The sequence below is a fragment of the Ruditapes philippinarum genome, unplaced genomic scaffold (genome assembly GCF_026571515.1).
Source record: "Ruditapes philippinarum isolate M1 unplaced genomic scaffold, ASM2657151v2 ctg27520_1_1_1_1, whole genome shotgun sequence".
Taxonomy (NCBI): domain Eukaryota; kingdom Metazoa; phylum Mollusca; class Bivalvia; order Venerida; family Veneridae; genus Ruditapes; species Ruditapes philippinarum.
The window spans coordinates 1678-16717 of NW_026852441.1; the positions used below are offsets into that span (position 1 = coordinate 1678).

General features: G+C 32.1%; 2 protein-coding genes across 2 annotated transcripts; both read left to right on the plus strand.

Moving 5' to 3' along the window:
- Positions 1–316: 316 nt before the first annotated feature.
- Positions 317–4856, plus strand: LOC132760448 (actophorin-like; the record flags this gene model as incomplete). The annotated part of the gene is given in 3 exon segments (XM_060752425.1): positions 317–482; positions 766–910; positions 3659–4856. Coding segments are annotated over 3 exon segments (468 nt in total), but the record flags the coding sequence as incomplete, so codon positions are not given.
- Positions 4857–12925: 8069 nt separating this feature from the next.
- On the plus strand, positions 12926–14614 carry LOC132760435 (actophorin-like; the record flags this gene model as incomplete). Its single annotated transcript, XM_060752421.1, has 3 exons — positions 12926–13085; positions 13378–13501; positions 14510–14614. Coding segments are annotated over 3 exons (336 nt in total), but the record flags the coding sequence as incomplete, so codon positions are not given.
- Between the last annotated feature and the right edge of the window lie 426 nt (positions 14615–15040).

Consider the following 15040-nt stretch of genomic DNA (forward strand, 5'->3'; position numbering starts at 1 on the left):
TATTCACATTCTGAACTTCACCTTTAACATCTATTTTGATATCCTAAGGCAGGATAATATCCTTGACATTTCACTTGACTTCCATTTAATTTCTTTTGGACTTATACGCATATGTATATCCATTAAGCTTATAATTCATTAAAAACATTTGTTACACTATCCAGCACCAGGAACAGTCAATCTTATTTCACTACTTTTTATCCTTTTTGTCCGCATCTTTACGGAAAACATTTGTTTTGGTGTGTAGTTATTATTTAAAACACTGGCACTGTGACAACAGCACCCTTGTTTTAAACATACTACCTTTATTTTATAGGCTTCAGGAGTACTAGCAAATAGTGAATGCAAGAAGGCATTTGAAAAGTTAAAGATGAGATCAGAGACGTCCCAGGATGGGGATGGGGAAGAAATTGGAAGATTTGTGATAATGAAACTGAATGGGAACAATTCAGAAATTATTGTAGAGTACAAATCTAAGCCTGGTATGTATGATGGTAATTTTGCTAAAAAAATCGTGTTTTCAATAAATTGTTAAATTATTTAATTGATAAGTTTGGTCTAGTCTGCTAAATGTTTAAAAGTAACCATTTATGTTTAATGTAGGTTAAGTCAACTACGGAAGCTTTTTCAGCTGTTTCACTACAATGAATAGAAATGTAACAGAAAAATCAGCAAGAAAATGCATGATTTGGTGCCCTGTATATTAAACAGTTAATTGTTACTTAAATAACAAGATTTATTTAGAGAATTTAAACACTTTTTCAGACGAAACATTTGATGATTTCCGGGCACTGATGAAGGAAGCAGCCGAAGCTGGTGAAGGGAGATATGCATTTTATGACGTTCTAAAACCAGACCAAGATGAGAAAGCACATGTAGGAGAAAAAGGAGATCTTGCTATGATAGTCTGGTATGTTTTTAGCTAGACTGTGGAAAGTATATGAATGTTTTTCAATAACCCTATCCAATAACTTGAGATGTTAAATTTTGTGTATTTGTTATACCCCCAAAAACGAAGTTTGGGGGGTATATAGGAGTCACCCGGTGGTCGGTCGGTCGGTCCAGACGTCCGTTGCATTTTCCTTGTCCGGAGCATAACTTGAAGACTAATGGTTGGAATTCAATATAACTACATACAATGGTCAAGCACATTGAGAGGAAGTGCAGTGCACAAGAACCATAACTCTATCTTGACAAATTACAGAGTTATTGCCCTTTGTTACTTTTCCTTGTCCGGGGCATAACTTGAAAACTACTGGTTGGAATTCAAAACAACTTCATACAAATGTCAAACACAATAAGGGGAAGTGCAGTGCACAAGAACCATAACTCTATCTAAAGTAATTACAGAGTTATTGCCCTTTGTTGCTTTTCCATTGCTTTTTTTTGTCCGGACCATAACTTGAAGACTAATAGTTTGAATTCAATATAACTACATACAATGGTCAAGCACATTGAGAGGAAGTGCAGTGCACAAGAACCATAACTCTATCTTGACTAATTACAGAGTTATTGCCCTTTGTTACTTTTCCTTGTCCGGGGCATAACTTGAAAACTACTGGTTGGAATTCAAAACAACTTCATACAATTGTCAAACACAATAAGGGGAAGTGCAGTGCACGAGAACCATAACTCTATCTAAAGTAATTACAGAGTTATTGCCCTTTGTTGCTTTTCCAATGCTTTTTTTTTTGTCCGGACCATAACTTGAAGACTAATAGTTTGAATTCAATATAACTACATACAATGGTCAAGCACATTGATAGGAAGTGCAGTGCATAAGAACCATAACTCTATCTTGACTAATTACAGAGTTATTGCCCTTTGTTACTTTTCCTTGTCCAGGGCATAACTTGAAAACTGCTGGTTGGAATTCAAAACAACTTCATACAATTGTCAAACACAATAAGGGGAAGTGCAATGCACAAGAACCATAACTCTATCTAAAGTAATTACAGAGTTATTGCCTTTGTTACTTTTCCATTGATTTTTTTGTCCGGACCATAACTTGAAGACTAATGGTTGGAATTCAATATAACTATATACAATTGTCAAGCACATTGATAGGAAGTGCAGTGCATAAGTACCATAACTCTATCTTGACTAATAACAGAGTTATTGCCCTTTGTTACTTTTCCTTGTCCAGAGCATAACTTGAAAACTACTGGTTGGAATTCAATACAACTTCATACATTTGTCAAGGACATTAAAAGGAAGTGCAGTGCATTAGAGCCATAACTCCATTTTGACAAAATACAGAATTACTGACCTTTGATACTTTTCCTTGTCAGGAGCATAACTTAAAACGTACTGGTTGTAATTCAAAATAACTTCATACAATGGTCAAGCACAATAAGAGGAAGTGCAGTGCACAAGAACTATAACTCATTCAGTATTTATAGAGTTATTGCCCTTTGTTCCTTTTCTTTGTCTTTCTGGACTTATTACAGAGTAATTCAATTAAACTTCATCAATGGCCAACCACATTGAAAGGAAATGCAACATATAAGAACCACAACTATCTTTAATTGCCCACATCCATAACTCTATATTTCAATTCTTTTACAAGGTCTTCTGTTACTAGTAACATCCTCATTTCCGAAGCAGTCTTGTGGGGGTATTAATCACATTTTGTGATAGTTCTAGTTTTGTCTGTTTTGTAAAATAAGTGATGAAACTAAGTTTGTGAAACTTTATAGTGCCATTGCCCATTTTGGGTATGACCATCCTAATGCATTACAACTGCTTTGAAGGGTATTCAAAAAGCCTAGAACTACTGTTAACATTATTTATCTCTCATATACCTTTTGGGGGAAAAATTGTGTTTAATTTTAATTATTTGATTAATATATATAGGTATTTACTGGCTAATAATGCTAAATCTAATTACAAATACAATGTATGGTACCTGAAAGTTACTTGATATTATCAAAGTGAGAAATCAAAACTACTGGTACATGTGCATGTATTTATTATTACAAGATCAGCCAACATACTTTTTAGGGCACCTTTGAAAACAGGCACTCATTTTAATAATTTTTAGAGATTTTTTAATTGGGCTCTAAGTAGGGAAGTGGTCAACACTGTTGAAAATGAGTGGGGCAAGGTAACATTTTTAGACATATTTCATAAATTATCATTTGGCTTATGTGGATTATTAGCTGAATGTTAATACTTGTGTATTATCAAAATTTAAAGGGAAAGCATTTTTCATAAGGATGATATTGTTGATTACTTAAAGGTTCCTTATTTCTGAAAAAAGGCCCGCTTCATCCAAGCTCAAGTCCAAAGGAATGGCCATAGCTCTATTTCATATGGTAAAAATTGTTTAATAGGTGTCTTTCAAGGTATATTCTGACCTATATTGTCAATTTTTCAGTTCCTTATAGTGTCCGTTAGGATGGTCTTACCTTCATTCAAAATGGAACTGTATTTGTAATGTATAAGATTTTAGGATTTTGGTCAAGTGATTCCAGGACAACTTTCTTCATAAAGTCAACATTAAAATGTTCTATCAATAAATGTTTAACAAAAATAAAACCGTCTCCCTATTTAAATAGGACATGTGTGTGGGTTTTTACTTTTTTCGCAAATTGCATTGGCAGTTGTAAAAGCAATTAAAAAGTGATACATGCTAATTTTTTTATTTATATTTCAGGTGCAGCGATGACAAATGTGCCATCAAGCAGAGAATGTTGTATTCAAGCTCAAAAGATGCACTAAAGAAGGCCTGTACTGGCTTTAAGAAAGAATTCCAAGTTAACGATTTGGCTGATCTTACTTTGGACGAATTGCAATCAAAATTTAAGAAATAAGATAGCCTTACTTGAGTTTCATATAGGCAATACCAGGAAGACTTTTTTCATTAATTTCTTAAATAAGATAGGTTATCAGTTTTGTTTTTAATTGTAAGCTATTATTTTGGCATCAAATGCTCTGAAGATATTGTTTCATAGAATAGAACTTAATAAGTGTTAAGATTTTAGTTTAATATACATGTTATGAAGTATATCATGCTATTATTTAAATGGAATTGTTCAATGTTAGATATTTGCCATCACATTTATATAGATATTCTTATTTGGTTAAGATGGGAACGAAAATGTGGAGATGTAACCATGTTTCATGACGATTTAAAGAAATTATTTTATAATATAAATCCTTTAATTTGGGACCAAAATAACAGGTTTTTTTTTGTGTGTGGAATGAAACCTTTTGGCAATGAAGATCAAATATTAAATGGTATTCAAGTTTATGCTTGAGCTGATATCACTGTTAAGTTTTCTCTCTTCGTGTTAGAACACTCGCAAATCTTTTGAAAGAAATAATTATGATTTGAAATCTCCATATATAGGGTTAGTTACACAATCAATTATTGTCAAAATTTATGACCATTACAATCTAAGATGGCATTCAAAACATATCCTTCCTGTTATCATTAAGATAGATCTAAAAAGATTTTTTTTTTTCAATGTTATTTTCATGCCCACTTTCTATCAACTTGAACTGTGATTGAATTTCAGATGTACAGGTGTCTAGGCATTACATTTTCGGCATTCAATTTCTAAAATCTTCATTTTTGGGGTTTCCAAAAATACATTCTGTATTTATGAAACATTCTTTCTTAATTAAATTTCTTTACCTTAAAAAACATGTCATGAAGTCAGGAATCTGCTTTATACACATTTCTACCAGAAAAAAGTATTCTTTCAACATTCCGAAAACTTTGTAAATGTATATACTTGATATGTTGCTTTCAACTGCCTGCACTAATTACTTGGATATTTCTTGACATTTTTTACATAATATAAATAAAGTGTAAAGTAAAAAAAAAATAAACTAGAAAATGTGTCAAATGTTATTTGTGTTTTAGAAAGACCTTTTTAATTGGTCCCATGACATAGGCTTTAGAAAATCAAAATTTTTCATTATTTTTTCATTTTTCATTAGCTCACCTGAGCTAGCTCAGGGTGAGTTTTTGGGATCGTTGAATGTCTCGTCCGTCCACATATGTTCGTTATCGCATGGTTTGGAACTTTTTCTTTGTTCTTACTAACCCATTATACTGGGTACACTTTCAATGAGCATTTGAAAACTGTATTGATATATAGCAGTACAAATTGTTCATTGATTCATATGGGGAAAAAGTTTTTTTCGCACCTTGTATATATCAGTTTTTTTCACTGAGACTGCAATGGGGCAACGGTAACGAACATTCCCAGTAGCAAATAGTATGAATTATTTCCACTGAAAAAGCTCTTAAATCTTGAATCCGAATAACTTGCTCAAGGTATCAGTTTACAATCCGACGTTGTTTTAAGTATACAATATTATATTATACATAGCTGTAAGGTAGCTTACGAAATCATTAGCTGGTTTTGTTTCGGGATGTTTCTGGAAAAAAAATTGTCTCTGCCTAACGGCTTCGACTTTTTTTTTTTTAGCAGAAAACACCATTTGATGTCGCCCAGCCAGTGTTATATCCTTGTAACTAACTCGTTTATATACTATAACTATTACTTAACACTCTAGTGGTCATATTTTTGACTCAATTGTCATCAAACTTGGTCAGGATGCTTTTCTAGGTAATTGCTCATGGATCATCTCGGATGAAAAACTAGGTCACAGGGTCTAAAAATAGAATAGTCTTGTTAACACTAGTCGCTACTATTTTGATCCAAATATCCTGGAAATTGGTCTGAAGTTTGTTTTGAGGATTTCTAGGTCAAGTTTGAGTATGGGTCACATGGGGTCAAAACTAGGTCAAACTGCTCAAATATGAAAAATCCTTGTTAACACTCTAGTGGTCACATTTTTGACTCACCTGTCATGAAACTTGGTCAGTATGCTTGTCTAGGCAATTGCTCGGATGAGTTCGATGGGTTAGGTGAGCGATCTAGGGCCATCTTGGCCCTCTTGTTTTAAAATGTCATGTGCATGTGTAAAAACAATATACCGGTAAAAACAAGTTTAAGATAACAATTCTGACCAATTATGTGTTGGATTGAGTGCTGAAATTCATAATACCACCGGATAAATGTCACAAGGACCAGCCACCTGCTGTCTATGTCCTAGCTATTTTCATTTTAGTTAAGTGTCTCTAGGAATTGGATGCATTTTCAGTTTCTACTAACATAGCATGCATTTTGAGTACATGTATATCTAACACCAAAAATTGGTATCTTTAATAAAATAATATATGTATTCCATGTATGTCCAAAGCCTGGTTTTTGTTTAAAACTTTAAATGATATTTGTTTCCATAATATTAACAATAATGTTAATTAGCTCGGTTAATTTGCTTGAAAAATCACCATCTATTTGATAAAAAGGACGCTTAAAAGTAGTATTGTCGACAATACTTATTAAACTTCTTTTTTCTTCTTTTTTAAATGAAGTACAAGTAACACAGTTTGTAGAAACCGTAAAATATTTCTCTTCACTTTATTAAAAAAAATAATAAGACTTTGAATGGCGTTCAGTTCACACGGGTACTTACGTGGTTTATAGAAATGTTCGCAAGTAAAATAATTTGTTTTCTGTAGTACACACGTATGATGATTAAACATCCATATACAGGTGGTGTTTCGATAATTTGAAGTAAAATATTAACTATTTTGTTTAAGGAAAAACGAAATAATTGTATGCAAGTTTGTACACTTTTCTTAGATATTTTTATGGGTTTTGATGTGCTCAGAGGAACGAACAACTAGCGGACAATCTCGTCATTGTTTGGACATTTTATTGGGAATCGAGAAACGAGGAAGAAGTCTATAAAACTCTTTATTTGCAACAAAATACAATGCAATACTGACTATCCGGTTTCGAAATGTATAAAACTATAAAAGTCTTCAAGTTACCTGGAATCACCAATATAGTCAAGATTAATACCGTCTGAATAATTTACCTGAACAAGGCCAACCAGGAATTGCTAGGCACCACCTAGAGCAAGAAGCATTGCTGTTACACTGGATGATATTTTTTACCATTTTAAATTCCAAATATGGTTTTAAATTTAAAAGAAATTGTCTGTTTTTGCTTTTTTGAGTCGCCATAACTGCAAACTGGATTCATGTCGTTGCAACATGCTGGTGACAGTCACTTGGAATCGACTAGTGAATTTAGTCTAGTTCAACTGCGCTTTCTACTTGTGATAATGATCTCTTGATGGGAATTTTTCGGGCCTCACGGTGTTGGAACGACTGTTTTGAGATAAGATTTGAGCCGCGTCATGACAAAACCAACATAGTGCGTTTGCGACCAGCATGGATCCAGACCAGCCTGCGCATCCCCGCAGTCTGATCAGGATCCATGCTGTTCACTTACAAACCCTATACAAGAAGAGAAACTGATAGCGAACAGCATGGATCCTGATCAGACTGCGCGGATGCGCAGGCTGGTCTGGATACATGCTGGTCGCAAACCCATTATGTTCGTTTTGTCGTGACGCGGCTCATTTATTATCAGCTGATACGTACGCTGGTAGGTTTATTCCAAATCAAATAGAAAATAAGACTGCTTTCAGGCAGACACATTAATTGTGGGCGACTAACGTCCTGACAACAGCAATCTGACTTATAAGTACAGATCTACATATGTAAATAGGAGCTAATTTTAATCAGATTGAACGGATAGTCACTACTTCCCCCAATGAAGCTCCTATCAGATAAACGTCAACTAAGATAAACTTTACTTGGTTAACGACCATATTAAACGAATGGCAGCAATTGATTAGTCAAACATATGCTTAAGCATCTGTAAGTATAAAATATTGTTATACATGTATAATGTTAGCGCTCTAAAGACTCCAAATCTTGGAAAAGTTTGATAAAATGCAAATGTTGTAATAGAGGAAAGCTAGTACTATCAATGCGCCGCAATTGCAAAATTTTCGTAATTTCTTGTCTCCAGTTGACACTTTGACTTTAGTAAATCTTTTACCTTTTGCCACTTTTCATTATATAAAGAAGGGGTGTCCGTGGACTAGTGGTTAACATCGATTACTTCAAACCTCGCCAACATCTTCGAAATCTTTCTTAGTGAGAAAGCTATCCAGCTAGCTTATGGAACTTTGGTCGTTCTACTCGGGTGCCCGTTTGTGCCTGAAATAATGCACAAAGGGACACCTGAGGTCTTCCTCCTCCAGTAAAGTGTTGTGCAGCCGAAAAATGATAAAATTCATTTATATAAAAAAAAAGAATAAATATGCATGATGATTTTCTTTTAACAGAAATATTTATATATATATATATATATATAATCATTTTCTAAAAGGTCATATTTTTAAAACAAAATTTGTGAAATTTCAAAAATACGTTACAAATAGTATATGTTTCAATAACAGATGTCAAACTTAAAATTATGTAACTGGAAGATTAAAATGCGGCTTTTCCTCTTTGTCCAATCAACTGTGCTAAAAGTTTTATAATGTATAGGTGATAAGGTCAATTAAGCTGTCTGTACTTATCATGTTGTTAAACCTTATGACTGATAAAATATCCAGGTGATGATTGTTGTTATAAATTCTATGTTGCTATGTTACATTATTTTGTATTGAAACCTGATTGGTCATTTTGTTATTTAAGACACAAAAAGGTTAAAATTCTATTGGTCAGTTAAAACGAAATCAATTTTAGAATTATTGTAAAGATATATGTAGAAAATTTAGAGCCAGTTAGATTTTGGATTTCCAAGTGATAACATTGTATTGTGGCTTTCCACTAGAAATATTTGTTACTGTTTTTGATATTAATTTGTAAACATCAGGATAACCTGTGTATATGTTATATATTATCTGTGGTATTCCACTAAGAAAGAAACATTAAAATATAAAACGGAACATTGTGTTGTGATACACTCCACCTTCAGTAGAACTACAAAATCAGCGCATAACACGTGGCGGGAATCAGTGTCTTTCCCAACCTCTCAATTTAGCAAGCGAGACTACGAATTCAAATTCCCCAAGAAGAACAACAATGAGTTTCACATATGGAATACCATTCAGAAGTGAAAAATCATGTGGACAATGTGGACTTTATCATTATCACAGACAGGAGAAGTGTTGTGCAAAAATGGCAAGATGTAACAAATGTAATAGAATTGGACATTTTGCACGAGTTTGTCTACGTCCAGCAGTTAGGCAAAAGTCAAACCACTCAAAACTACGCGATCAGGAACGCATGACAACTTTCATCAGACGCAAGACAGCCGAAAATACATTACCATTTTACAATGAAGACGATGCCTACTTTAAGAAGAACCAAACAAACAACTCTGTAAGTAATGTTTCAACAGCAGAATTTCAGAAGTTGAAATCATTGACCGATTCAATGACTAAAACTATTAACGGTTTAAAAGCAGAAAATATTGCCCTTGTTTTTAAAAATCAAAGACTTAAGGATTTTAATGAAAAACTACAGGATGAGGTTTCCATAAAGAAATTAGAAATAAGTCAACTTAAAGAAACATTTTTTCAAAACACCAACTCGCTAAAGGAAAAAATTCAGACTGACTCTTCAAAACTAGAGATAATGGACAAACTTATATTAGAATTTAAGAAACTAAATGACGACTATGAACAACTGAGATTGAAGCACAACCAGAAAGCCTATGAAATTATGATGATGGAATCAAGAAAGAACGATCAAATAGATGACTTGAAAGATGAAAACCACACCTTGAAAGATGAAATTGCCCAGTTGAAAGACAAAACTAAATATCTATGTCGAAAAAGAGGAAACAGAAATCAAGATCTTTCAAGTACATGCGAAACCGGGTTCCCACATGAATGGAGAGGTCAATATCATCATGGAAGACAACAAGGACAGAGGGGACAATACAACAGAAATAGACGTCATTAAGACTGTGTTGTTTACAATAAGACAGTGATTAGGATATTTATTATTAGTGAATGGTACTTACGCTTTTCAGCAAATCGGTGCTTTATATTCAAGTATATATTTCTGTAACTGAATATCTTATGTAAACAGTATTCTAATTCAATGATATTTATTTTTGTTATATTGTAATTATGGAGAAGTGTTGTGCAGCCGAAAAATGATAAAATTCATTTATATAAAAAAAAAGAATAAATATGCATGATGATTTTCTTTTACAGAAATATTTATATATATATATATATATATATATATATATATATATATATATATAATCATTTTCTAAAAGGTCATATTTTTAAAACAAAATTTGTGAAATTTCAAAAATACGTTACAAATAGTATATGTTTCAATAACAGATGTCAAACTTAAAATTATGTAACTGGAAGATTAAAATGCGGCTTTTCTCTTTGTCCAATCAACTGTGCTAAAAGTTTTATAATGTATAGGTGATAAGGTCAATTAAGCTGTCTGTACTTATCATGTTGTTAACCTTATGACTGATAAAATATCCAGGTGATGATTGTTGTTATAAATTCTATGTTGCTATGTTACATTATTTTGTATTGAAACCTGATTGGTCATTTTGTTATTTAAGACACAAAAAGGTTAAAATTCTATTGGTCAGTTAAAACGAAATCAATTTTAGAATTATTGTAAAGATATATGTAGAAAATTTAGAGCCAGTTAGATTTTGGATTTCCAAGTGATAACATTGTATTGTGGCTTTCCACTAGAAATATTTGTTACTGTTTTTGATATTAATTTGTAAACATCAGGATAACCTGTGTATATGTTATATATTATCTGTGGTATTTCACTAAGAAAGAAACATTAAAATATAAAACGGAACATAAATATGCATGATGATTTTCTTTTAACAGAAATATTTTATATATATATATATATATAATCATTTTCTAAAAGGTCATATTTTTAAAACAAAATTTGTGAAATTTCAAAAATACGTTACAAATAGTATATGTTTCAATAACAGATGTCAAACTTAAAATTATGTAACTGGAAGATTAAAATGCGGCTTTTCCTCTTTGTCCAATCAACTGTGCTAAAAGTTTTATAATGTATAGGTGATAAGGTCAATTAAGCTGTCTGTACTTATCATGTTGTTAAACCTTATGACTGATAAAATATCCAGGTGATGATTGTTGTTATAAATTCTATGTTGCTATGTTACATTATTTTGTATTGAAACCTGATTGGTCATTTTGTTATTTAAGACACAAAAAGGTTAAAATTCTATTGGTCAGTTAAAAGAAATCAATTTTAGAATTATTGTAAAGATATATGTAGAAAATTTAGAGTCAGTTAGATTTTGGATTTCCAAGTGATAACATTGTATTGTGGCTTTCCACTAGAAATATTTGTTACTGTTTTTGATATTAATTTGTAAACATCAGGATAACCTGTGTATATGTTATATATTATCTGTGGTATTCCACTAAGAAAGAAACATTAAAATATAAAACGGAACATTGTGTTGTGATACACTCCACCTTCAGTAGAACTACAAAATCAGCGCATAACAAAAGCTGGAAAGTCGCCATATGACCTACACTGGTGCGACGTAAATTCAAAGAAACAAACAAAATAATACAAAGAAGAACCAAAACAGGAAAGAAAAAGAAAGAAAAACACAAATTGACAAATAGCGACAATAAACATTCTCTATAGCAATTTAAGCGCTATTGAGTATTCCGACTGCCAAAGATGCGAATATATTACATGTAAATTAAACTTTACATGTCGCTAAAGTATCGTCTCCACTTTATCTATTTTGTATTTTTGAAAGAAGATCGACATAAGCATTGTAATGTAAATATCGTATGTCAATTAGCGACATTGCTTAAAACAGGACACCGTAATGATTTTCAAAGTAAATTTGCACTGATGGTCGCGTGTCAGCTTTTTTTTTGCGTGTCAGCTATTTTTTTACAGAAACGATATTAGACAAAAAATACCTTTCGGTTTCAAAGATGACAGCTTTTATTTACAAAAAAGAGGGGTGCGAGCACTTTCATCGTTAGAACCAGGAAAACATAACGCATAGGACGCCGGCAACTGCTGTTCCCTGTCTTATTAAATTTTAAGGTTGAACAAGATTATTATAGAGGGTTATATGCCAAACAGAAGACATCAGTTTGAACGTGCCAGATACCTGCCAGAATATGAGGACATACAAAAGCGCCATAAAATAGTTGTTAAAAATTCTTAAGAGGCTTAATAATTAAAACAATGGTAATTCATAGGGTGCAGATGCCCCCCATCTGCTGACGAACAGTCGAATACATGCAACTGATTGTGAGGACTATAAAAAGCCCACAAAGAATTGGTAAAAATTCTTAAGATATTTAATAAAACATTAATTTATTGTAAACTTGAAATGTGTACACGGAGATGTTCAAATGTCACTGTTTTGTGATTTTACAAAAAGGACAGTCACAGGCAAATTTATATCTCCCGCCACCATGAGGGAGCATCCAAGTGCAGAATAATGAATTATGAGAAAAGCAAGAAATTGTATTATAGTAATCACTTTACATCGTAATACTGAAAGAAAGTTTATGTATGATACCAATATTTAGTCTATATATTTAAGTGTCTTTATATACACTGCATGCATACTATATTTTGTGTAAAAGATAAATGTGATTTATTTTTGCATGGGGCTATAGGCCAAGAAAAAAAATAGATTTTGTCAATTGGCATTAAATTTATTCCGTTTAAGCCCTTTATTTGATTTTTTCCTGAAGCATTTTCTTTTTTCTGTGATGTTTTCTTTCCAAGTTATTTACAAAAATGAAACGCATGTTACATTGTATAGAAACATTATTTTCAAAGTTACGGAACGCTTCCTTGCAATAGAAGGAGGTTGGAAAAGGAGGAGAAGATTGATCTAATTAACACCGGCGTAGAAAAACGAAACAATTCAGTTTGCGACACGAAGAACATAATCTTCACAAAACATTTGTGTATTCATTACTTTATTATCTGTATTGGTTAATTTAATAAAATGGTGTTTTCTCTCCTTTGCAGTCATCAGGAATCAAAGTAAAGGAAGAATGTAAGGACAGATTTGATGAACTCAAGATAGGCCACAAACATAGTTATATCATCTATAAAATTGACAAGGATTTGAAAAATATAGAAGTAGACTGTGTTGGCGCCCTTGGTATGTTAAACTTTTTGTTTTACTGTTTGTATCACATATTTATGCTTATTTATTTAGTAAACTGTAATAACGTTCTGGAAAAAAAGTGAACAGGCCTCTGAGTTTATCCAGCGGTCGACATTCCGTGTGTTTCTTGGATATCCTGGTGGAACCCATTTATAATATTTATATAATTAGTGAGGCAAAAATCTTTTTAGAATAAATGATGAATAGATAACAAAACGTTTCTTGTGAGATACCCCTTAACTTTTCGTTTATTTAATCATATATTTATATAAATGATATATTGCAGGCGAGTCATACGATAGTTTCTGTGAAAAATTAATTGAAGCTGGTAATAACAAAGAAGGGCGATATGCTGTTATGGATTGCGAATATGCGAAGGGTAAAGCTAGCAAACTTGTCTTCATGATGTGGTAGGTATCCCTGTTGGTATAACATGTTCATTGTACTTGATAGTGTTAGAAAGGAGCATAAGAAGGTGCATTTATTATAAAGTTCAGAAAGTCTCAAGACTTATTGTTAACCGCTGTAAAGTTCATTGTTTTAGTTTATGAATAATTCTCGAAAATTCATACTGTCGAATTCAATAAAAAAAGAGTCAAAAACGTGAAAAAAATGTACATGTGTACGCATGGTACATTTATCTTTCTAAATTTTATTTAAGAAATTTCAGTGCTTTACTTATAAAACATTCTTTTCTGAATTATATCCGAATATATGAATATATTGTACAAGTAGTATATGCCATATTTTTCCATTTGAATGTCTTTAATGTCAAACAATGTAAAAGAAATTAGCTGTTTTACCAATTTTATAGCATTGATAAAAAAGAAAGAAAGGCATGGTTGTGGTATTACATATAAACACAGATGCTGATTTCTCTTATATGGTCAAATACTATATTTACTCTTTACAGGTGATAAATTTGATTACTTAAGTTTAGTTTGTCAGAGTGTGTATCTCATTAATACATATTATGTTTCAATTTTTGGATTCAACTTTTGTTGATCAATTAGCTGCCATTACTTCAAATTTGCATAGAGAAAAAAAAACATTTAAGAGGTCCCAAATTTGGCCCTGTGCGGAAATGCATTTCATATCAATACACATGCACATCAAAATAATTCGCATGATATTCTTAAAATAGTTAAACTATGACTATTCTGATCTTAATATTCTACAGGCCTTGCTTTTACAAAGATGAGGCTAGAATTTGAAACAAGACATTTGTCTAGCTTAATTGTCTTTAAAAAGGTTTGATCCCTAGTATTTAAGATTTAGCGCTAATATTCTGTGTGTTAAGATGGATTGAAAATAAAAGACCTAAACGTTATGAAAACGTATAGCTTTTGATTCCTTTATTCCCTGCAGTTTTGTATTTAAGAACAATGGTCTGACGTTATTCTTGCCTTGTATTTTAGGCTCCCTGACAACCAGTTGGGAATTAAACAAAAAATGAATCTACTCATCTAGCAAGAAAGCACTGAGAGACAAGCTTCAGGGGATCGGCAAGGAGATGCAGTGTACATGATACAAGACGATTTGGCTTGGTCTGCTCTTGTAGAAAAATGTCAAAGCAAATACGACTGAACAGTATGGCCAAAAAATACTAGTACATGTTGTGTTAAAGGTTATATGCAAAATCAATTTTTACATGAAACATAATCCATCCATTATTATGCTCATTTACATTAGGCTGAAACATATGCGGATGGGTGTAATTGTTATTGTAAGTTAAAATAGTAATTTCGATATATTTCCCATTGATCTGTGTAATGTGTATGAATATTTTAATGCCAATTTTTGTCTATATAAAGTTGTGTTACTTTAATTGAATTGTATCTGAATAAATTGTGAAGAACGTGATTTCGGTCATAATCAAAGCCTTCTGGCTTCTTTTCCATAAAAGGTATTGTAATTTACAAAATAAAATTTTTAAAAAAATCTCTGTT